The 25257-nt window shown below is 50.2% G+C and overlaps 1 protein-coding gene across 2 annotated transcripts in view; it reads left to right on the plus strand.

The window, feature by feature from the left end:
- Window positions 1-25257, plus strand: part of SDK2 (sidekick cell adhesion molecule 2) — a 310564-nt gene that overhangs the window by 208797 nt on the left and 76510 nt on the right. For both annotated transcript variants that reach the window (XM_008011913.3, XM_008011914.3), the window contains exons 10-18: window positions 540-656; window positions 2713-2880; window positions 3783-3885; window positions 10326-10502; window positions 10898-11034; window positions 11977-12124; window positions 15604-15744; window positions 19077-19258; window positions 20331-20446. In XM_008011913.3, the coding sequence (XP_008010104.1) occupies window positions 540-656; window positions 2713-2880; window positions 3783-3885; window positions 10326-10502; window positions 10898-11034; window positions 11977-12124; window positions 15604-15744; window positions 19077-19258; window positions 20331-20446 (1289 nt within the window). The remainder of the gene's footprint in view (window positions 1-539; window positions 657-2712; window positions 2881-3782; window positions 3886-10325; window positions 10503-10897; window positions 11035-11976; window positions 12125-15603; window positions 15745-19076; window positions 19259-20330; window positions 20447-25257) is intronic.

The following is a 25257-nucleotide window of genomic DNA, read 5'->3' on the forward strand; positions in this document are numbered from 1 at the left end:
CTGTTCCCATGCCCGTCTGGCGAGCTCCTTCCTTGAGTGCTGGGATGAAGCAAGGGGAGCGCAGAACCAGGAGGCTGCTCCAACCCTAAACAGTGGCCACGGTCGAATGGAGCTCCCGGGGCAGGGCCACTTAGAAAGTGGCCAAGTCCCCCTCTGGCTGTTTTTCTTTTAAGAAGCCAGAGCCTTCCTTTCACCTTTGGCTTGTGAACCCCAATAACCTTGTCAGGGAGGATGTGAACTGTCTTCTGGGGTCTTCAGTTTCCCCCAAATGCAGGCCTGAGAATCCAAGCAGGGTAGGGACTGGTGTCACCTGGGTCCTTCCACAGGGCAGGTGGCATAGGGGAGTCCTCATGGCCCCTCTGGGCTTCCTCCCAACACGGGCCCCATCAAGATGCCCACATCCTTCCTAGTGGAGGCCCCTGACCATGGGAGGCAGAGGATGAGGGCCTGGCCCTCGGTGGGCTTGGAGGCCCCTGGACCTCTGACTTGGGGGGCCAATCCCAGGGTGTAGCTAAAAGGCCCCAATTCTCTGTTTGCAGGCATCGCCCCTAACATCACCAGAGGCCCCCTGGACAGCACGGTGATCGACGGCATGTCAGTGGTGCTAGCATGTGAGACCTCGGGGGCGCCCCGACCAGCTATCACTTGGCAGAAAGGTAAATGGGACAGACCTTCAGAGAATGTGGCTGTGTGACAGCCAGAACTAGGCTCTGGAGCCGGCCAGGTTGGGTTCCCTACATACACTTGTGAAGGTGGTACACTGTACAGCCCAAGAGAGCATCTCTCAGCCGGGCGTAGTGGCTCATGCCTATAATCCCAGCACCTTGGGAGGCCGAGGTGGGCAGATCACCCTGAGGTCAGGAATTCAAGACCAGCCTGGCCCAAAGTGGTGAAACCCCATCTCTACTAAAAATACGAAAATTAGCCGGGCATGGTGGCAGGTGCCTGTAATCCCAGCTACTCAGGGGGGCTGAGATAGGAGAATCGCTTGAACCCAGGAGGCAGAGGTTGCAGTGAACGGAGATTGTGCCACTGTACTCCAGCTTGGGAGACAGAGCAAGACTCCATCTCAAAAAAAAAAGAGCATCCCTCACATCCCAGCCTTGCCAGGCTCAAGGTCCAGCTCTTCATCTTCCAAGACCTGCCAGCTTGGTGAGCTACTCACTCTGAGCCTCAGGTTCCCCACCTGTAAACTGGTGACAGTAATATATATACCCCAGGGTAATGTGAAGACTAGACTATAGCGTACACATGAGGGACTCGCATTGTGCCTGGGAGGCTGGGAAGCCCAGGAAACGACAGGTGCTTGATGATGAATATTATTCTGGTGGTGGCTGCTGCCAGTCTCCTACCCCGGGCAGCTCAGAGGGCTCCAGACGGCGGGGCCAGCAAAGCCAAGCCACCTCCGTGAGTCCATCTGCCCTGTGTACTTCCTCTTCGTCTCTGTGCGTGCATACTCACCTTCACAACTCTCCCCATGCACACACACATGCACACACACACATGTGCACACACACATGCACACATACATATGTGCACACATACATACACATGTGCACACACATGCACACACATGCATACACATGTGCACACACACGTGCACACACACATGCATACACGCGTACATACACATGTGCACACACACGTACAAACACAGTTGTTCCTTCACACCAGCAAGCCCCAGCCTGTGCCAGCCCCCAGCCCTCCCCTCCAGCCCTGCCTCCTTCACTCCCCTCCTTCTCACACACTCGATCATCGGCTTATTCGCCTCGCTCATGGCCCGTCTCCCCGCAAAGTCAGGGGTGTCGGTTTTGTCCACTGCCATCTCCCAGGACCTAGAACAGAGTCTGGCACATGGTAGGCACTCAATAAACATTTGTGGGGAAAATAGGGGCACAGCTAGGCACGTGCTTACACATGGAAATAAGCACACCCACCCAGCACGCTCAGCTCACTGCACCTGCACGCAGGTACAAACGGACACACGACCCCCGGATGCACGCATGGAGATTCCCCTCCATACAGAGAGGGGCGTTTCTTTAAAATAGACATAGTCACAAAGACCTGCATTTCCAGGCTCACTCCTGCAGGTGTACTTGCACTGTCTCTTCCTGCCCCTCTTTCTCTGGCCAGGACTCTCCCAGGCTGGACCCCAGGCTCCCTGAGTCCCCCTGCAGAAGGAGGTCTGTCCTGACCAGAGCTGCTGCTGGGGGACACCGTGTCCCTCTCTACCCCACCCCCGCTCCAGGCAGCTCCCGTCACTTCCCTTCACTCCCTTGAAGGTGACTCTCTCCAGAAGCATCCTGCCGCAGGACGTCCGTCGTCACCTTGTCAGAGCTGTCCCCTCTCCCAGCCCCCCCACCCAGGTGCCAGCTGCCTCTGAGGGCTGTGCTGGGCTGCTGCTCACCGTCATCAGGAAACTGTGCCCCCTTCTCTGGTGAAGGGCATGTGGTGTGGCGGGCACAGGAGCATCAGAGGACCTGGGCTGTAGGCTGCCTGCTCTGAGACCCTGTGCCCTCATGTCCATCCCTAAGCCAGAAAGCTCTCCAGGTCTCAGCCCCCACCCCAGCCCCACCGCCATCTGTCCTCATTCCTTCCAGCATTTCCAGAGCCGGGACCTGCGAGGAGACCACGCTGCTCTGGAACAGCAGGAGAGGGGCAGGGTGTGCCCTTGGGGGCTATAGGCTGACCCCCACCCTGTTTTGCCCTCAGGGGAGCGCATCTTGGCCAGTGGCTCCGTGCAGCTGCCTCGCTTCACGCCCCTGGAGTCGGGCAGCCTTCTCATCAGCCCCACACATATCTCCGATGCGGGGACCTACACCTGCCTGGCCACCAACTCTCGGGGAGTCGACGAGGCCTCAGCAGACCTAGTCGTTTGGGGTAAGTGTGCAGAGCCACAGGGCTTTATACATTGGTATGTGTGTGTGTGCGTCTCTGTAGGTGCTGAGGACTCAGGACAGCTATGGGGCACAGGCTCACACCACCAGTGTCTCCACCCCCAGTGCCTGTCCCAGTCAGGGCCCTTCTCATCAGAGGGACAGTGACAAAGTGATTCAGAGGCCAGGGACTAGAAAGATTCTGCCAGTGATGCTATGCTTGGCCGACTTGAGAGAACACTGAGGTTATAGGAGAGTTGTCTTCATACATTTTAGGGCAGAAATTGGCAAATTTTTTCAAGAAAGGGCCAGATCATAAATATTGTAAGCTTTGTGGGCCAGACGGTCTCTGTCACAACGACTCAACTAGCTTCCGTTTTATCTAGAAAGCAGCCACAGACAATACGTCATCCAATGGGCGTGGCTGTGTTCCAGTAAGGGTGTATTTAGCCAAAAAGACCACCTGCTGGATTTGGCCCCCAGCCTGTAGTTAGCAGACCCCTGCTGTAAGAGAGCTTCTCAAGCCACTTCCAACTTCGGATCCACACCCAGGATACCTGTGGGCCACTTGTCTGGGCTGAGCCCCGGGGTCCTAGTGTGTGAAGCACTAGACTGGAAATCAGAAAACCCTATTTTTACCCTGGCTGGACCACTGATATGCTGAAAATAGGGTCCTGATCGTCCTTAGAGTTTGGTCTCTCCATCCCATACGTGGTTTGTGAGGGCAGAATTTAATGAGCCCCCACTATGATGTGGCTTCCGAGAATTAAAGTACCAGGGAGCTCACTGTTCTTTTTAACCATCTGGGGACTTTCGTATGGCACCTAGTCTCCCTTCATCCACCCGGAGCCCAGCCACACGGCCCCCACACCCTTCTCACCATGCTGTGTCTGCTGTATCTTTCAGCTCGGACCCGCATCACCAAGCCCCCGCAGGACCAGAGTGTCATCAAGGGCACCCAGGCGTCCATGGTGTGCGGAGTGAGCCACGACCCCCGAGTGATGGTCAGGTACTGGCTCTGCTGTTAACTCCAGGCAAGAGGGGAGGGGGAGCCTCTGGCAATAGCTTGTAGCTGGGCAAGTGTCCACGCCAGGGAGGTAAGAGCTGCAGAGCCATGCCTTCTCCTGGGCAGTGGCATTTCCAGAGCTGAGTGCAGGGCTGAGAGGTAGGGCATATGAAATAAATACCTGGGAGCTGAGCTACCCTGGATTAGCCAGTTTCCAAGGCGGGAGGTAAAGAGGAAGGGGTGCAGAAAGATGAAGTAAGAGGAATGGGAGAGGGGGTGAGGGAAGGGAAAGGAAGAGGCTTGTGGGTTGGTGAGCATGGATGGCAGGGAGTTGCTGTCTCTGGCCCTGGACGCCACTGCTAGTGTTCCCCAGCCTACCCCAAGTCTTTGGCCCTCTGGCCTCTGAATGGGCAGCAGAGGGGTCTGGGCAGGCGGATATGGGATCAGCTATAGGGGTGGGGCAGAAGATGACCCCTGGGGGGATCCTGCAAGAGAAGCACATGAGGGAAACTGAGCGTCCAAACCGAGGTCACCCCACCATCTGCCATGGCCAAGCCGGGACCTTGGCAAAGGGCTTGGCCTCCAGGTAACTCAGTCCCGCTGTGGAAGCCACTAAAAGGGCTGGGAGGAAGCAGCCAAGAAAGGTATAAAAGCTGGGACCTCTCCCAAGCACCCGAACCAAACCCTACCCCCACCCCCAAGGCTTTGGAAGCTAAAACCAGGAGGAAATCGTCCCTGCCTTCTCTTCCTTGAGCTCCAGAATGCTGAGGGAAATGCAACTGCTTCCTTAGAAATAAATATTCCTTGCGTGTTGCTTCTCTATTTTATGAGCAATATCACTGTCAAAGCAACTGGCATCGAGGCTGGAGGGGGCCGGAGCTCCTGCACTGGGAGAAATGGCCTCCTCCTCCTCATGCGGGGGGCAGCTGCGTCCTGGGGCGCCATCTGGTGGCCACTGGGCCTATAACAGTCTGTACAGCTACACCAAATGAGACTCCGGGAGCCCAAGTTGATACAAGGGGCTTGGGGCCTTTGGCCAACACTGATTCTCAGAGAACATTTCGGCCGCCCCAGTTTGAGAAACACCTCATTAAGTGTTGACCACTTAAGACAGTCATCACGTGATGCTAGCACAAATGCAAAAATTTATGTAGATGTATTAATAGTTAGAAGATTGTTGACAGAGATTCCAGAATATGCTTATTTCTGGGTTTAATCGATTTTTCTTAAAAAATTAACATACCAACTGTAAAAAAGGTCCTGGGAGAGAACCCACATAGAATACCGCTGTGCATCTTGGGCCCATTCATTATGTAGTAGCTATACTTTTAGCATTCATTAATAGGGAAATTCTGAAATTCAGTACACTTTAAATCAGATTTTATTATAAAAATGTCATCTTTATAAAGATGGCTTATTTATAAAAGTGTCAACTTATATTTGAAAAAGACATAGATTGTATTCATTTTCTAGACAATTACTGATGCATAATGGGATTCGGGAGCCTCTTGCCAAGTAACCTGCAGACCCACTCTAGGCCCTTCCAGTGACCTACAGGTCAGAAATCCCTGTTCCAGGTTACTGAAGGGCGGTCCTTGCCTTAAACGGAATTAATCATCTAGGACCATCTTTTCAAGATGGGGGGTGGGGAGCAGAATCATCCCTTTGTCCCCCCCAAAATTGGCAACGTCTATGCCCAAGGCCACCCCAGCAGCTCCAACCCCAGTCTGTCTTCCTTGGACTGAGGGAACAGGGGCATCCCTTCTGCCCTCCGTCTTGAGGTAGGTCTTCGGGATGGAATGGGACCCAGACCTCAGCAAGTTTTAAAAAGCTCCCCAGGTGATTCTAATGTGTCACCAGGATTGAAAACCCTGTTCTATCTGCAAAACACTACAGGGTTCCCTAAGCAGACTATTAGGCGGGTGCAAACGTAACTGCGGTTTTTGCCTTTGAAAGGAATGGTCAAAACTGCAATTACTTTTGCACCAACCTAATAGAAAGGATCTCAACAACCACATCAGACTGAAGTGGTGCCTCTGAACCCTGAATAACACGTCCTCAGAGCAGAACCAGGTGCAGGGGTGAGGGCCTGGGCAGGTGCAGGTTTCCAGCATGAAAACCTCCAAAACAGTTCTAGAAAAAAAACACTTCTGGCCAGGCACCATGGCTCACACCTGTAATCCTAGCACTTTGGGAGGCCGAGGTGGGTGGATCACGAGGTCAGGAGATCGAGACCATCCTGGCCAACATGGTGAAACCCCGTCTCTACTAAAAATACAAAAGAAAATTAGCTCAGCCTCCCAATGTGCTAGGATTACAGGCGTGAGCCACCACGCCCAGCTGGATTTTGACCATTCTAATAGCTGTGCAGTGATATCTCATTGTTGTTTTAATTTGCGTTTTCCCAATGACATATGATGTGCATAATCTTTTCATTTGCTTATTAATCTTCTGTGTACCTTCTTTGGTGAGGCATCTGTCAATGACTATTTTTTAATCAGATTGTTTTCTTATTGCCCAGTTTTAAGAGTTCTTTGTAGATTTTGGATAGCAGTGCTTTATCAGAGATATCGTTTACAGGCTGGGCACGGTGGCTCACGCCTATAATCCCAACACTTTGGGAGGCCGAGGCAGGCTGATCACAAGGTCAGGAGATCGAGACCATCCTGGCTAACACGGTGAAACCCCATCTCTACTAAAAAGAAAAAAAAAAAATTAGCCAAGCATGGTGGTGGGCACCTGTAGTCCCAGCTACTTGGGAGGCTGAGGCAGGAGAATGGCTTGAAGCCAGGAGGCGGAGCTTGCAGTGAGCGGAGATCGTGCTACTGCACTCCAGCCTGGGCGACAGAGCGAGACTCCGTTTCAAAAAAAAAAAAAAAGAGAGATATCGTTTACAAATATTTTCTTCTAGTGTGTGGCTTCTCTTTTTATTCTCTTGAAAGTGTCTATCAAAGAGCAGCAAAGTTTAATTTAATGAAATCCAACTTATCTGTTCTTTCCTTCATGGATGGTGCCTTGGGTGTTGTATTTTAAAAGTCATTGTCAAACCCAAGGTCATCTAGATGTTCCCCTGTATTATCTTCTAGGAGTTTTATAGCTTTGCATTTCACATTTAGGTCTGGGATCCAATTTGAGTTAATTTTTGTGAAGGGTGTAAGATCTGTGTCTAGACATTTTTCTTTTTTCTTTTTGCATGTGGATGTCAAGGTTTTTCAGCACCATTTGTTGAAAAGTCTTCTTTTTTGTTTTTGTCTTTTTGTTTTGTTTTGTTTTCACATAATTGATTTGTTGGAGAAACCAGGTTCTAGAAGACAGAGGTCAGCAATCTTTGCTGTAAAGGACCAAAAAGTAAACATTTAGGCTTTACGAGAGCCATATGGTCTTGTCATGACTACTCAACTCTGTTTATAGTGCTAAAGCAGCCATATATAAACAGGCACTGCATAAACAGATGGGCATGTCTGTGTTCTAATAAAACTTTATTTACACAAACAGGCAGCAGGCCACAGTTTGTTGATCCTGCTATGGAATATTCAACATCCTGGATTTGCCTGGCTGCTTTCTCACAGTGCTGTGAACCTGTTTTTCTATCCCCTGTATTTCTAATTTGATTGCAGTAACTGCTAATTAGATTCACGTTCAGTTGTTTTGGCACAAATACTTCACAGGCAATGATCTCTGCTTCCTAAAGCACCACATTCTGAAGCAAAGAATGTCTGCTTGCCATAGGCTATTTCCTACATGGGAATTACTCTCTGCAACTGAATTTGCATTTAAGTAAAATTCTGCCCATCCTATGAGTGCTGGCAAGTCCTTTCTAAACAAAGAGATGAATTTGAAGGTGATTACTGTTGTTGATATGTAAATAGGTATAAGCCTTAAAAATTAACTCAAATTTCACTGCTGAGAATTTGTCCTTGAGGAAGTGATTTGGAACGGTTGTAAACATTTTGCCATAAGGACCACAGCTTTAACTATAATAACTATAATATTTAACTATAATATTGGAAAACAAGGAGCTAAACTGGATGTCCAACATTATGGGATTGGCTAAATTACAAAGCAGCTGTACTGAAACATTGTGTATCCAATAAAAAATCATGGTGTGGAAATGTCACATCAAAAAGAGTTTATGATATTTTTATTGAGTCAAAAAGCAGCTTTAAAAACAGGATGACTGGCCAAGCATTGTGGCTCAAGCCTGGAATCCCAGCACTTTGGGAGGCTGAGGCGGGTGGGTCACTTGAGGTCAGGAGTTGGAGGCCAGCCCGGCCAACATGGAGAAACCCCGTCTCTACTAAAAATAAAAATAAAAAAGAAACTTAGCCCAGCGTGGTGACACAGGCCTTTAATCACAGCTACCAAGGAGGCTGAGGCAGGAGAATCACTTGAACCCAGGAGGCGGAGGTTGCAGTGAGCCAAGATCATGCCACTGTACTCCAGCCTGGGTGACAGACTGAGAGTGTGTCTCAAAAAGAATAAAAGAAAATAAAAAATAAAAACAGGATGGCTGAATAGATTGCTATATACCATTCATGTAAATATACTGTATCATTTAAAATGTATAACGATGGCTAACTTTTACTGACCACTTGCCATGGTTCAGGCACTACTCTATTTTATATCAGCTCGCACAATCCTCACAGCAGTGCAGTGAGGTGGGTGGTGTTAGTTTCCTCATATTACAGGTAAGGAAACTGAGGCCCAGCAAGGTTAAATAAACTCACCAAGGCCAGGCGCAGTGGCTCACGCCTGTAATCCCAGCACTTTGGGAGGCCGAGGCAGGTGGATCACTTGAGGTCAGGAGTTAGAGTCCAGCCTGGCCAACATGGTGAAACCCCATCTCTACTAAAAATACAAAAATTAGCTGGGCGTGGTAGTGCTTGCCTGTAGTCCTAGCAACTTGGGAGGCTGAGGCACGAAAATCGCTTGAACCTGGGAGGTGGAGGTTGCAGTGAGTCAAGACTGCACCGCGGCACTCCAGCCTGGGCGACAGAGCCAGACTTTGTCTAAAATAAATAAATGCATTAATAAATGAGCTCACCCAAAATCACAAAGCTGGAAAGTAGCAAAGCCAGCATTTGGCCTGAGAGTCTGACTCCTGAGTGTAGCAGTGCTGCCGTGCACTGCCTGTCCGGGCAGGGAAGGAGGGTCTGGAAGATAGGCACGCACTCAAATGTTAATCATGGTTCCCCATTATCGGAAAACTTTTGAGTTTTCTTTTTCTTTTCCTTTCTTTTTTTCTTTCTTACCTGTACTTTTTACTTTTCTGTTAGTTCTGCTTCTGTTTTTTGTGGGGGCTTTTTTTGGTTTTTTTGAGACGGAGTTTTGCTGTGTCACCCAGGCTGGAGTTCCGTGGCACCATCTCAGCTCCCTGGAACCTCCACTTCCTGGGTTCAAGTGATTCTCCTGCCTCAGTCTCAAGAGTAGCTGTGATTACAAGCAGTGGCCACCACGCCCAGCAAATTTCTGTATTTTTAGTAGAGACAGGGTTTTACCATGTTGGCCAGACTGGTCTCAAACTCCTGACCTCAGGTGATCCACCCACCTTGGCCTCCCAAAGTGCTGGGATTACCTGTGTGAGCCACCACACACAGCCTGTTTCAGCTTTTGAAACTTAGGTTAAAAATATTATAGATTCATTCTCCGTAGTTATCTGACATTCCGTAAACCCAGATAGTCCTGGGAGGCAGCAGCTCAGGCCCCCACCCTGTACCCCAGTTGACCGGGGCTATTTGCAAGGCATCTCAGCCACTACCAGGTTCCTCACACTTGTGCTGAGAACCAAGGCCAACCTTCCCTGGGGTCACTGCGTGGCATCCTGCCCCCCCAGGCTGGCACGCCCTGCATGTGGATGACAATGATAATGGTTCTATTTCCTCAAGAACAAATCCAGAGAAGATTTTTTTTTATTGTCAGGCACTGGTGCGTGTGTAATTTCTCAAGCCCCGTTTGTATTGACTGACCGAAGCTAAAGTGATTTTTTGGACACTAAAGTCAATTTGTCACACTGATGCATTGATATCATGATTCCCCTCATAAAACTAATTCTGAAAGGTAGTCTATGCGGAAACTTGAATTCCTTTTTCCAGCTGTAATCTTTTCACTTCTTCAGAAGAATACCTTTCACTGGGTGTTTTGCCGTCGCTTCTGGCCAGAAGCAACAATGCTTTGACCCAACCTGAACTGAAGGTATAAAGACCCATAATGACTGACTGTGTTCACTCTCCCGGACACAGCACCCTCCCCGCAGGAGCGATGGGCTTCCAGGCTGCCTGGCCTTCAACAGTCCTGCTCCCCCATCCCGGTGTCCTGCCCGGCTGTTGCCTGCGATGGTCCTCTGCCCAGCTTTGGAGCTATTTTCTCGGGACAAGCTTCAGGCTGAGCCCACTCCCGAGGCACCTTCCTCTCCCTCTGTACTTACGGGTTCTTCTTACTCTTAGGTACATCTGGGAGAAGGACGGGGCCACCCTGGGCGTGGAGAGCAATCCCCGTATCCGCCTGGACAGAAACGGCTCCCTGCACATCTCACAGACGTGGTCGGGAGACATCGGCACGTACACCTGCCGGGTGATCTCGGCAGGAGGCAACGACTCTCGCAGTGCCCACCTGCGAGTCAGGTAAGGGCAGCCCTCCCAGGCCCGGGCAGAGGAGGTCCAGGCAACGGCAACTGGGAGGCTCAGAGCCAGCCAAGTCCCTTCTGTCAGATCCCCAGGCCACACGTGACATGAACTGTTCAGCTTTGCTCAGGACACACCCCCAGCATCCTTCCAGACCTTTCTCTCAGCTCAGTTAGGACCTCCGTCAAGAGCTGGGGTATATGAGGATGGCTTTAGCTGGAGGGCTCTGATTCCAGAGAGAAAAGTCTCCAGGTAGATGGCCCAAAGGCCACATTTTATGTCTGAGCATGAGCAATCACAAGAGCGCGAGGCCCACACAACCTGTGTCTACAGTGCCCCTGTCACCTGCCTGCGGACCACACAGGGATGCCTGACCACGTGTCTCTCTCCTCCAGGCAACTGCCCCACGCACCCGAGCACCCAGTGGCCACTCTCAGCACCGTGGAAAGACGAGCCATCAACCTGACGTGGACCAAGCCCTTTGACGGCAACAGCCCCCTGCTCCGCTATGTCCTGGAGATGTCGGAGAACAGTAAGGTTCCCATGGTCACCTGCAGCACCCCCTGCCCAAGCTTGGACTTAGGACTGGGCTGGGGTCCCGGCTCTCCTGCTTCCTAGTTCCGGGCCTTTGAGCAGAGTCCTCCCTCTGGCAGCCTCAGCTTCCCCATCTCTGAAGAAAACACAGGCATCTGCCTGTCAGGCCCTGTTACAGTTGAAAGAGATGGTGCACAAGAGGTGCTTAACTCAGGGCCTGGCACAGCAGAAGCTGCAAAGAAAATGGCCAGTATTTATTTTTTATTTATTTATTTATGTATTCCCAAGTCAAATTATCTGGCATCATTTGAATTGCATTTTATTTATTTATTTTTATTTGTTTATTTATTTTTGAGACGGAGTTTCACACTTGTCACCCAGGCTGGAGTGCAATGGTGCCATCTCAGCTCCCTGCAACCTCCACCTCCCAGGTTCAGGTGATTCTCCTGTCTCAGCCTCCCGAGTAGTTGGGATTACAGGCGTACATCGTCATGCCCAGCTAATTTTGTATTTTTAGCAGAGATGGGGTTTCACCATGTTGGTCGGGCTGGTCTCAAACTCCTGACCTCAGGTGATCCACCCACCTCAGTCTCCCAAAGTGCTAGGATTACAGATGTGAGCCACCATACCCAGCCTGAATGGCATTTTAAACACAGCTTGCCTAGAGCTTATCAATTTGTGGGGGGTAGTGGGGGAGACGAAGGCATCTCAGTTCCCATGAGCCCTTACTTTGCTCCGGCACCCCCCATCCTCTCCTCCCCAGGGTCGTGTGAGCTAATGGGACCTAGAAAAATGGCATGGCGGGCCACTCCTGGACCAAGCTGGGGAGGCTATCTCTTGCCAGCCCCAATGAGGCTGGACCCTGCTGGGAGTGGGGAGTAAGAAGCATGCCCCATCCCACCCAAGATGCCCACTTCTGCCCCACTCACTGTCCCTGCAGATGCCCCCTGGACTATACTCCTGGCCAGTGTGGACCCCAAAGCTACCTCAGTGACAGTCAAGGGCCTGGTTCCTGCACGCTCCTACCAGTTCCGTCTTTGTGCCGTCAACGACGTGGGGAAAGGACAATTCAGCAAAGACACCGAGAGGTGAGGGCAGCGGGCGCTCTACAGGGGCGTCACCAAGACTCCAACAGGGAGGGGCTGCCGCCGAAACCCATGTGGCAGATTCTGGCTCAGCTTCTCTTGGCCCTCTCTAGTCTTCCTCCTCTGTAGAAGGAGAGTGCAATCCTGGTGAGCACCTCGCCAGGATGTTGCAAGGGTCAAACGGGGTGATGTGAGTACGGCGCTGGGGAACACGGTGAGCACCAGCCAAATGTAGTCATCCCGGTTACTGGGAGCTGTGCAAGCTCAAAGGCTCACCTTCTTCTGTTCCACATCTGCATGGGCTACTATCCTACTATCGTTGTTAAATGGATGCAAAATTCCAGAGAGATACAGTATCTACACAGATCTCCATAGCCACATGTTGCACGATGCCAGGCCCTGCTAGGGTTCCCACAAAGCTTTTTTAAAATGATGGAAATTGCTGGGCGTGGTGGCTCACTCCTGTAATCCCAGCACATCGGGAGGCTGAGGCGGGCAGATCACCTAAGGTCAGGAGTTCGAAACCAGCCTGGCCAACACAGCAAAACCACGTCTCTACTGAAAATATGAAAATTAGCTGGGCGTGGTGGTGGGCACCTGTAATCCCAGCTACTTGGGAGGCTGAGGCATGAGAATCGCTTGAATCTGGGAGGCAGAGGTTGCAGTGAGCCGAGATCCAGCCTGGGTGACAGAGCAAGACTCTGTCTCAAAAAAAAAAGAAGGAAATTGAGTAAAAACAGCAGGTACTTCATATAAAAACATCACACAGGCCGGGCGCGGTAGTTCAAGCCTGTAATCCCAGCACTTTGGGGGGCTGAGGCAGGCAGATCACGAGGTCAGGAGATCGAGACCATCCTGGCTAACATGGTGAAACCCTGTCTCTACTAAAAAAATACAAAAAACTAGCCGGGCATGGTGGCGGCACCTGTAGTCCCAGCTACACGGGAGGCTGAGGCAGGAGAATGGTGTAAACCCGGGAGGCGGAGCCTGCAGTGAGCTGAGATCCTGCCACTGCACTCCAACCTGGGCAACAGAGCAAGACTCCGTCTCAAAAAAAAAAAAAAATCACACAGTGATACCCATCTATGTAGAAGGAGAATTCTATCCTCTCCAGCTCCGTAGAACAAGCAGCCACTTCTAGCAAGAAAGATGTCAAGGGAGAGGTCAGAAAAACCATGATACAAATCACATGTGCAAAGCTGTGCTCTTGGCTCTTTAAAAGACGCCTGGGGCTTAAATCAATCCTGGTGGTTTTGCCACAGTTGCAATACGCTTGGGTCTCTCTGGCTTGTACTAGGGTAGCACCACTGGCGTCAAGACACTCTCACAGGAGGGAGCAGTGGCAGGTGGCAGCCCATGTGGAGAGCGGTTACAGGAGGATTTACATATTCACTGTTTACTGAGCAGCTACTGTGTGCCATGCCATGTTTGGACCACTGGAGAGGGGAATGAACAGACACAGCCCCAGCCCATCTGGAGATACAAAATCCCAACAACAGAGAGGCTGAAAGCTGCAGCTACCCTGCAGTTTCTCCTTCCCTGCAGCTGCACCACATCACACTGACTCACCTTCCTAATGTGCCTTCATGCTAACGGCCCTGAGTCACCAAGGAAAAGGCCAAATCCTCACACTTGTAATCCTAGCACTTTGGGAGGCCAAGTGGGGGCGGATCACTTGAGGTCAGGAGTTCGAGACCAGCCTGGCCAACATGGTAAAACCCCATCTCTACTCAAAATACAAAAATTAGCTGGGCGTGGCGGTACGTGCTTGTAATCCCAGCTACTCAGGAGGCTGAGGCAGGAGAATCGCTGGAAGCCGGGAGGCGGAGTTTGCAGTGAGCTGAGATCGTGCCACCTCACTCCAGCCTGGGGGACAAGAGTGAAACCCTGTCTCAAAAACAAAAAAGAAAAAGGCCAAATCACTCTTACCCCAGCCTCTACAAAAACACGGCAGCAGACCAGGCACAGTGGCTCATGCCTGTAATCCCAGCACTTTGGGAGGCTGAGGCAGGTGGATCATCTAAGGTCAGGAGTTTGAAACCAGACTGGCCAACATGGCGAAACCCCATCTCTACTAAAAATATAAAAATTAGCTAGGCCTTGCGGTGGCTCACGCCTGTAATCCCAGCACTTTGGGATGCCAAAGCGGGCGGATCACGAGGTCAGGAGATTGAGACCATCCTGGTTAATACAGTGAAACACCATCTCTACTAAAAATACAAAAAAAAATTAGCCAGGCATGGTGACGGGCGCCTGTAGTCCCAGCTACTCCAGAGACTGAGGCAGGAGAATGGTGTGAACCCAGGAGGCGGAGCTTGCAGTGAGCCGAGATCACCCCTCTGCACTCTATCCAGCCTGGGCGACAGAGCGAGACTCCGACTCAAAAAAAAAAAAAAAGCCAGGCTTGGTGGCAGGCACCTATAATCCCAGCTATTCTTGAGGCTGAGGAAGTAGAATCGCTTGTACCCGGGAGGCGGAGGTTGCAGTGAGCTGAGATCTTGCCACTGCACTCCAACCTCGGCGAAAGAGCAAAACTGTCTCAAATAAAACATGGGAGCGAGAGGCCTGCTTAGGAAAAATCGATGTCTTTCCCTTTTTGTTTATCAAAAAGCAAAAACATAAACAAAAAGGGAAAGACATCGATCAAAAACAATTGACTTTTGTTTGGAATGGACACGTGTCCGTGATGTGAAAAGTACACTGAGGCAGAACACAGCGTCCCGCAGCAATGCCGGAGAAAGACATGCTGTCGTGCTTGGCCCGGGAAGCAGGGCGGGTGCCCTTGGCTCTCACCCCCATACGCCATGCCTGCCCTGCTTCCGCCCGGGGCTCAGCTGACTAGCAGAGGAGGCCTAGTTAAAGTATACCAGCAGCTGGTCACTGGGATGTGACCAACACTTCTGCTTCTAGAATGCTTGGACACTCATGACCTCATCAGCCCCAACAGCAGCTTCTTTGACAAATAGAAAACTGAAACTTACACCCCTCAACAGCACCAAAAACATGTACATTGGTTATTTCTGTTTCCAGGCTGGAGTGCAGCGATACAAACACAGCTCACTGCAGCCTCAACCTCCTGGGCTCAAGCCATCCTCCCACCTCAACCTCCCAGGTATTTAGGCTTACAGGTGCAAGTCACCACGCTGGAATTTTTTTTTTTTTTTTTTTTTTTTTTTTTTTTTGGTAGAGACAGTGTCTTGCCATGTTGCCCCGGCTGGTCTTGAACTCTGGCCCTCAAGTGATCCTCTTGCCTCAGCCTCCCAAAGTGCTGGGATTACAGGCATGAGCCACAGCATCTGGCCTTACAGTTTTTAAAAGACAAACATATATATATGTCTCAGGTTAGGTGACTTGCCCAAATGCACACAGCAGTTGTACAGAATTATCCAGTGTCAGAGCAGGCCAGGGTTCAGCCTCCTCATATCCCATTAAACTCCTGTGTTTGACTCCAAGACTAAGAGCATTGGTGTTTTGTGATCCAGGGTCTCCCTCCCCGAGGAGCCCCCCACGGCCCCTCCACAGAATGTCATTGCCAGCGGTCGAACCAACCAGTCCATCATGATCCAGTGGCAGCCGCCTCCTGAGAGCCACCAGAACGGGATTCTCAAGGGCTACATCATCAGGTGGGTGTCCACCCTGGGGACAGGAGCCCAGTCCCGAGGGGAAAGGCATGGGGGAAGATCAGGAGTGGACCAGAAAACAGTGCAAATTTATGGCAGGCCCTTTGCCATCTAGCAAGGACCAGGCAACAGGAAGTGCCTACACAATGATAAGAAGGATTTAGGTTAGACACCTAGCAGAACTTCCAGCAGTAAGACCCCTGGACACCAGCAGGAATGCTTGAGAGGGGAGTCTATATGGGCTGACACAGGAACAGGCCTACAAGGAGACAAGAGAAGAAAGAAGTAACTATCCGAGGGGCAATCCTCTGAGAAGCCATGAATATTCCATCACAGGCCAGAATTCTCTTGACCCGTGAGTGGAGAAACGAGCTGGCCGAAGAATTGATGGAAAAGTGAAAGTTACTTCTTTGGTTATTACTGGAAATGAAGCCCAGTTATACAGACTCTTATCTTTGCATTTGACTGAGGGACTTAACCTAAATGAGAGTCATTAAGGGTCACTAAAATGTGGTATTCATAAGTTCAAATTCGTAAGTTATTTGAGGTTACTGAGAACTCTCATTGATATTCTAGATTTTGGCTGCAAAATGCTGTGCAACTTCATGTGTCTCATTCCTGCATGTACACACCCTCACAGTGGTTTAACTGCTCCGTATTGGTTAATTTTGCCCTCCACTAATCCTGAAGGGCAGTGGTTCTCAAAGTGTGGTCCCAGCACCCATAGCATCAGCGTCACCTGAGAACTGGTCAGAAATGCAAATTATCAGGTTTCTCCAAGACCTACCAAACCAGAAACTTTAAGGAGAGGCTCAGAAAACTTTGCTTTTAAAAAAGTCTTCCAGGCCGGGCACGGTGGCTCATGCCTGTAATCCCGGCATTTTGGGAGACCAAGGTGGGTGGATCACAGGGTCAGGAGATGGAGACCATCCTGGCCAACATAGTGAAACCCCGTCTCTACTAAAAATACAAAAATTAGTTGGGCGTGGTGGCACACGCCCTTAGTCCCAGCTACTCAGGAGGCTGAGGCAGGAGAATCACTTGAACCCAGGAGGCGGAGGTTGCAGTGAGCCGAGATTGCGCTACTGCACTCCAGCCTGGGCAACACAGTGAGACTCTATCTAAAAAAAAAAAAAAAAAAAAAAAAAGGTCATCTAGATGACTTCGATGCATCTTGAGGTTTAGAGAGGCAGTGTTTTAGGGCATTGTAATGCATTGGCATGCTTTTGAGTTCCTTAATTTTCCAATAATTAGATGCTGAATTATGTATGCATTGTGTTTCTCAAATGAGTGATCCATCCTTTGTGTCTGACCCCCAAAATTTGCTTGGACACATTCACTTCTTTAGTGCCATGAGTTCTTTTTGCCAGTGGAGGTAGAAATGAGTCAAGTAGGTAGCCCGGGTATTTCATCCACCTGGGCGAGTAACTGTCAGAAGAGGGAGCCTGTATCCTAGAGAGGGAACGAAAATGAGCCCAGGCATCAGGGACAGCTGTCCCGTCCATGACCCCTCAAAGGCTGAGACCTGTGAGATCTGCCCTGTGACCTCTCAGTGCCCCTAATTAGCAATCCTCCCCCCTCAAAAAGAATAGTCCAGACACATTTCCTAGACCTCTGCTACCCAGTAAGGTAACCATTAGTCAGCTCTGGCTACTTAAACTACAGTTGACCCTTGAACAATGTGGGGGCTAGGGGTACTGACCCCCACACAGTTGATAATCCATGTATAATTTTTTTTTTTTTTTGAGACAGGATCTCACTCCATTGCCCAGGCTGGTGTGCAGTGGCTCAATCTCAGCTCACTGCATGCAACCTCTGCCTCCCAGTTTCAAGCAATTCTTCTGCCTCAGCCTCCCGAGTAGCTGGGACTAGAGGTGCCCACTATCACGCCTGGCTAATTTTTTCTTTTTTCTTTTTTCCTTTTTTTTTTTTTTTGAGATGGAGTCTCACTGTCACCCAGGCTAGAGTGCAGTGGCGTAATCTAAGCTCACCGCGACCTCCACCTCCTGGGCTCAAGTGATCCTCCTGCCTCAGCCTCCCGAGTAGCTGGGACTACAGGCATGTGCCACCACATCCAGTTAATTTTTTATTTTTAGTAGAGACAGGATTTCACCTTTTTGGTCAGGCTGGTCTCGGACTCCTGACCTCGAGTGATCCACCCGCCTGGGCCTCCCAAAATGCTGGGATTATAGGCACAAGCCACCATGCCCAGCCCAATCCACATATAATTTTTGACTCTCCAAAAACTTAAGTACTAATAGCCTACTACTGGCCAGAAGCCACACCTATAACAAAACAGTCGATTAACACATATATTTTTATGCATTTATGATATAACTTTTTCTTAATTTTTTCAATATTTCTAGGCTATGTGGTTCATCTGCAAGTTTTTTCAAATTGTCACAAATCTCTAAAACTTTTTCTGATATGTTTATTTTTAAAACTCTGTGTAGCTGGGTGTGGTGGCTCACACCTGTAATTCCAGCTCTTTGGGAGGCCAAGGCGGGTGGATCATGAGGTCAGGAGTTCGAGACCAGCCTGGCCAGCATGGTGAAACCCCGTCTCTACTAAAAATACAAAAAATAAGCCAGGCATGGGAGCACATGCCTGTAGTCCCAGCTACTCAGGAGGCTGAGGCAGGAGAATTGCTTGAACCCGGCAGATGGAGGTTGCAGTGAGCCAAGATCATGCCATAGCACTCCAGCCTGGGTGACAGAGCAAGATTCCATCTCAAACAACAACAACAACAACAACAACAAACTCTGTGTATACATGAACCTGCACAGTTCCAACCTGTGTTGTCCAAAGGTCAACTATAAGCAAAACTAAATCAAAATCTAATTCAGGCCAGGTATAGTGGCTCATGCCTGTAACCCCAGCACTTTGGTAGGCAGATCACCTGAGGTCCGGAGTTTGAGACCATCCTGGCCAACATGATGAAACCCTGTCTCTACTAAAAACACAAAAATTAGCAGATGTGGTGGCACATGCCTGTAATCCCAGCTACTCGGGAGGCTGAGACAGGAGAATTACTTGAATCTGGGAGGCAGAGGTTGCAGTGAGCCGAGATCACGCCACTGCACTCCAGCCTGGGCGACAGAACAAGACTCCGTCTCAAAAAAAAAAAATTGAATTCATTTCCTCGGTTGCACTAACCACATTTCAAGTGCTCAGCAGCTGCAGGTGCTGGCAGGCACTCTGTCGGACAGCACAGATGCAGAGCACTTCCGCCACCACCGGAAGTCCTATTGGACAGCGCTGCTCCAGACAATTTCCTGGGCACGAGGCCAAGCAAGCTGACTTCGACTCCACTGTGCCTCGCCTCTTCCCCTCAGGTACTGCCTGGCCGGGCTGCCCGTGGGGTACCAGTTTAAGAACATCACGGATGCTGATGTAAACAACCTGCTGCTGGAGGACCTCATCATTTGGACCAACTATGAGATCGAGGTGGCTGCTTACAACAGCGCTGGGCTGGGCGTCTACAGCAGTAAAGTCACCGAGTGGACACTGCAGGGAGGTAGGTAGAGACTGTGGCCTCAGACCAGATGCAGTGGCTCATGTGTTTAATCCTAGCACTTTGAGAGGTCAAGACGGGAGGACTGCTCAAGCCCAGGACTTTTAAACCAGCCTGGGCAACATAGGAAGACTCCATCACTATAAAAAGTGAAAACAATTAGCTGGGTGTGGTGGCATGCTACATGCTATGGTGGCACAGCTACTCAGGAGGCTATGGCAGGTGGATCGCTTGGGTCCAGGAGTTTGAGGCTAACCTAGCCAACAGAGTGAGACCCTGTCTCTACAAAAAATGAGCAGAACTAGCTGGGTGTGGTGGTACATGCCTGTGGTCCTAGCTACTTGGGAGGCTGAGGCGGGAGGATTGCTTGAGCCTGGGGAAGTTAAGGCTGCAAAGAGCTGAGATCATGCCACTGCACTGCACTTCAGCCTAGGAAAGAAAGTGAGACTCTGTCTTAAAAAAAAAAAAAAAAAAAAAAAAAGAAGTGAAATGAAATGAAAAGAGACTATGGCCTCAGAGGATCAGGTGCTTCCCCATCTACCAGTCCCATGCCTGTTGGGTACTGTGCCTGTCCAGGCCTGAGAGCCTTGGCTGTGTGGCCTGTTCTCACCAGGCCCCCGCTATTGCACTCTGGGGCTGGAATCAGCACCCCAGGCCGAGCTACCCCACAGGGTGGGAGGACTGAGGGGAAGAGGAAGAGGAGGCTGTCTTGGACATGGTGAAGGGCAGAGGCTCCAGGCATATGAGGACCCTCTGTGAATTTCATGTTCAGTAATCATGAAACAGCTTAATTTTAGCATTCCACCTGAAAACCAGGCCAGAGCATTTTTCATCCGCACCCCTTTTATTTACCAGTACCCTGTGAGGGGGGTCAGGCAAGTTTTATTAAACGCAAACTAATCCACAGAGACTTGCAAAGGCCTCTTAAGTCTACACAGCGAAGGAGGAGTGGGGGTGGAGTAGGGGGGTGCAAGGCAGAGGCTATCGCCCCCACCCCTGCATTTTCTCTACTGAACCGAGCAAGAGAGACTGACTGGGCCCCCTCCACCCCACCCTGTTCTCTCATCTCCTCTAGTTCCCACAGTCCCTCCGGGCAACGTGCACGCAGAAGCCACCAATTCCACGACCATCCGCTTCACCTGGAACGCCCCCAGCCCCCAGTTCATCAATGGCATCAACCAGGGCTACAAGGTACGTGCAGCCCCCTGCTCACCCAAGATGAGGCCCTCGGTCTTCTGGGGGAGGTTGGGAGAGGGGACAGAGTGGGCAGGAGGAAATTCCCCCTCTGTTTCTGAAGTCATTGGCTCGAGTCAAGCTAGGGACACACATTAGAGGAAAAGAGCTCCAGGCCTTCCACAAGGCTACATGCGGGCCACAGGAAGTGGAGACACTGCCCTGACTGACCCTCAGTGCCACGGTCCTTCCCAGCGAGACTGGGTTACACGCAAAACCGAGGTTATTTCAGGCTCAGAAACACCTGTTGTAGGGGCCAGGCACAGTGGCTCACGTCTGTAATCCCAGCACTTTGGGAGGCCGAGGCAGGCAGCTCACCTGAGGTCAGGAGTTCAAGACCAGCCTGGCCAACATGGTGAAACTCCATCTCTACTAAAAATACAAAAATTAGTTGGGCGTGGTGGCAGGGGCTCCTGTAATCCCAGCTACTCGGGAGGCTGAGGCAGGAGAATCACTTGAATCTGGGAGGCGGAGGTTGCAGTGAGCCGAGATTGCAGCCATTGTACTCCAGCCTGGGCAACAGAACGAAACTCCGTCTCAAAAAAAAAAAAAGAGAGAGAAAAATAAAGAAAAAGAAACACCTGGTGTAGCCATGGCCCCATGAGAAAAATCCACCATTCACTTCTTACCAGGTTCTTGTGGGCTTCACGCTCAAACATATCCCCAGGCTGCCCTCGACTCCAGGTAGTGTGTGGTTAAGGGCACAGGATTAGGACTCAGACAGACTTGGGTTAAAGTCCCAGCTCTGCCTCTTGCTGGCGACCTGCACATGTTCTTTAACATGTCTCAGCTTCCGTCCTTTGATCAATATTTATTGAGCAGCTACTCTGTGCACTGCTCGCACCACTGAATAACTAAAATAAACTCAGTTTTCTCATTTGCAAATGAAGATGATAATAATATCCACTCCTTAGAGTTGTGTGAGGATTAAGTGAGATAATATTTCTAATTTGTTCAACACAATGACGAACACATGATAAGCACTCGGAAAGTGATTTTAGTAGTCGTAGAAATGCATTTGGGCTGCTATAACCAAGTACCACAGACTGGATTGCTTAAAGCAACAGTCCCCAACCTTTTTGGCACCAGGGACCAGTTTCATGGAAGACAATTTTTCCATGGACTGGGGTGGGGGTAGGGATGGTTTCGGGATGATTCAAGCACATGACATTATTGTGAACTTTATTTCTATTACTATCACATTGTAATATATAATGAAATAACTGTACAACTCACCACAATGTAGAATCTGTGGGAGCCCTGAGCTTGTTTTCGCGCCACTAGACGGTCCCATCTGGGGGTGATGAGAGACAGTGACAGATCATTAGGCATTAGATTCTCATAAGGAGTACGCAACCTAGATCCCTCACATCCGCAGTTCACATAGGGTTCACGCTCCTATGAGAATCGAATGCTGCCACTGACGGGAGGCGGAGTTTAGGTGGTAATGTGAGCACTGGGGAGCAGCTGTAAGTACAGATGAAGCTTCACTTTCTTGCCTGCTGCTCACTTCCTGCTGTGCAGCCTGGTACCCAACAGACCACAGACTGGTACCTGGTGGTCAGTGGGAGATTGGGGAACCCTGGCTTAAACAACAGAAATTTATTTTTGCACGGTTCTGGGGGGTAGAAGTACGAGATTACGGTGTGGGCAGAGTTGGCTTCCTCTGAGGCCTCTCTGCTTGACTTCTAGGTGTCTGTCTTCACTCTGTGTCTGTGTCCAAAGAGATCTTGCCTCCCAGGTTCAAGCAATTCTCTTGCCTTAGCCTCCCAAGTAGCTGGGACTACAGGCATGCGCCACCACGTCCAGCTAGTTTTTTTGTATTTTTAATAGAGATGGGGTTTCGCAATGTTGGACAGGCTGGTCTCAGACTCCCAACCTCAAGTAATTCACCCGCCTCAGCCTCCCAGAGTGCTGGGATTACAGGCATGAGCCACCGAGCCTGGCGTAAACGTCCTTTTCTTATAGGGACCCCAGTCAGTCACACTGGATTAGGGCCCACACTAATGACCTCATTTAACTACCTCTTTAACATTTCTGTCTCCAATTACAGTCAGATTTTGGGGTGCTGGAGGTTAGAATTTAAACATGAAGATTTTGCAGACACAACTCAGCCCATAACAAATAATAATAGTAATAATAGCAGTAGACCAGGCGTGGTGGCTCATGCCTATAATCGTAGCACTTTGGGAGTCCAAGGCAGGTGGATTACCTGAGGTTGGGAATTCAAGACCAGCCTGGCCAACATGGTGAAATCCCATCTCTACTAAAAAAAAAATACATATATATACAAAAATTAACTGGGCATGGTGGCGCGTGCCTGTAGTCCCAGCTATTCAGGAGACTGAGGCAGGGTAATTACTTGAACCTGGGAGGCAGAGGTTGTGATGAGCTGAGACTGTGCCACTGCACTCCAGCGAGACTCTGACAAAAAAAAAAAGAAAATAGCAGTAGTAGTAGTAGTAGTAGTAGTACATTTGCTCTCCTTCTAACTGTGCTAAAAGTCAGGACTTCTCAGTCATCCCATCCTGGAACACAGACCTCAGAGCCCAGGCCCGGTTCTCTCGTGTCATTCCACGTGGGCCCCGTGCCTGTCCTCCCCACAGAGGACTGAAGACACAGCACAGCGTGGGGGATCCACACTATGTTTTAAAGGGGTAGGACCTGCCCCCAGCAATGTGGAGCAGATGGAAGGATGCCGTCCACTCCCTCCAGATGTGGAAGGGGAGGCAGAGCATTTGAGGGGAGGCCAGCTGTGAAGAGGAGAGCACTGCAGGCCCTGAGCTTCACCCCAGGGAACACATGACCTCGAGGTGACCGCTGACACATCCCGAAGGTTCCCGCAGCCCTCTGCATCGTGCTTGCCGCAACTGAGATTAATTCTAGGACTCGCTGCCTTAGCGGTTCTTCCTCCAAGGTGGGGGAGGCTGGACAAGAAGGGACTGGGATGAAATCATGAAGAGGAATTTCTGCTAGTGTTGCAATCAAACAAAGGAGGGATGGTCCAGAACTGGATCTGACCCAGCTTCGCTCCGGCCTTGGGCCTCTCGGTCCCAGGAAGGCAGTGAACCCAAGGCCGAGCAGAGCTTCGCAGGGAAGGGGGCAGCAGCTGAATGCTTGGAGCACTCGCTGCTGGAAAACTCTCCTAATTGGGACCCTGGGGGGAAGCAGGGGAAGGAAGGGGAGGCCGGCATTGCTGAAGAGCGGAGGAGCTGAACTGGGAACAATTAACTTCTTGCTGCCAATTCTAAGCACAAGTTTTATTCTACATATGGGAGAGCTGAGCTACAAACTTTTAAGGCAAACAGCTCCCCCGAGGGCCAGGAAGGCCAGCCCGTGGCCAGGACAATTAGGGCAGTGGCCCGTGGTGACCCGGAGCAAGAGGAGGCGGCAGAGGCCACTGAATTCCCAGGTCCAGTCAGTGCCCAGCCCTCAGTAGCTACTCGATAAAGGTCAGCGGGAGTGAATTGCCCAGATGTTTTGAGCACAGGAATTGGTGGAGGAATAAGAAGGGCTCACACTTACGGGGCACTTTCTCTGGGCCAGGCAGTACACTAAATGCTGCGCTCACATTTATCTTTCTTGCAAGCACACAGGGACTCTAAGAAGCAGCATTATCGGCCGGGCGCGTGGCTCACGCCTGGAATCCTAGTACTTTGGGAGGCTGAGGCAGGCAGATCACTTGGGGTCAGGAGTTTGAAAACAGTCTGGCCAATATGGTGAAACCTCATCTCTACTGAAAATACAAAAATTGGCCAGGTGTGATGGCAGACATCTCTAATCCCAGCTGCAGACATAGGAGGCTGAGGCAGGAGAATCGCTTGAACCCAAGAGGCAGAGGTTGCAGTGAGCTGAGATCATGACACTGCGCTCCAGCCTGGGAGACAGAGCTAGACTCCGTCTCAAGAAAAAAACAAAGGAATATTATCATCACACCATTTTACAGAGGAAGAAACTGAGGCACCAGAGGGAAGTTCCTTGTTCAAGGTCAAACACAGTGACAAGGTCAATGCAAAGCTCAGATTCAAACCGGAGCCTTCACTTTTCCTTACATTAAAAAGAAAATATCGGGCTGGGCACCGTGGCTCACGCCTGTAATCCCAACACTTTGGGAGGCCAAGGCAGGGGTATCCCTTGAGCCCAGGAGTTTGAGACCAGCCTGGGCAACATGGCAAGACCCCATCTTTACACACACAAAAAGTTAGTCAGGTATGGTATTGAGTGCCTGTGATCACAGCTACTCAGGAGGCTAAGATAGGAGGATTGTTTGAGACCAGGATTCAAGGCTGCAGTGAGGTGAAATCACGCCACTGCACTCCAGCCCGAGTGACAGAGCGAGACCCTGTGTCAAAAAAAGAAAGACAGAGACAGAGAGACAGAAAGAGAGAGAATGTATTATTTTTAATTGTAGATAACATTTTCAATACCAATGAATAAAAGCAGATATTATTTTTCCTCTGCTTCTTTAGCCTTCAGCATATCACAAGGAGAAAAAAGCAGTGTTTGTCCCTTGTATACCTCCAATGAGAATGAACATTTTTCCCCTTTTGGTTTTTTTTATTTTTTTCTTTTCTTTTCTTTCTTTTTTTTTTTTTTTTGAGATGGAGTTTCACTGTTGTTGCCCAGGCTGGAATGCGATGGCACCATCTCAGCTCACCACAACCTCTGCCTCCTGGGTTCAAGCAATTCTCGTGCCTCAGCCTCCCGAGTAGCTGGGATTACAGGCATATGCCACCACACTCAGCTAATTTTTTTTTTTTTTTTTTTTT

This window comes from Chlorocebus sabaeus, chromosome 16 (assembly GCF_047675955.1).
Source record: "Chlorocebus sabaeus isolate Y175 chromosome 16, mChlSab1.0.hap1, whole genome shotgun sequence".
Lineage (NCBI taxonomy): Eukaryota > Metazoa > Chordata > Mammalia > Primates > Cercopithecidae > Chlorocebus > Chlorocebus sabaeus.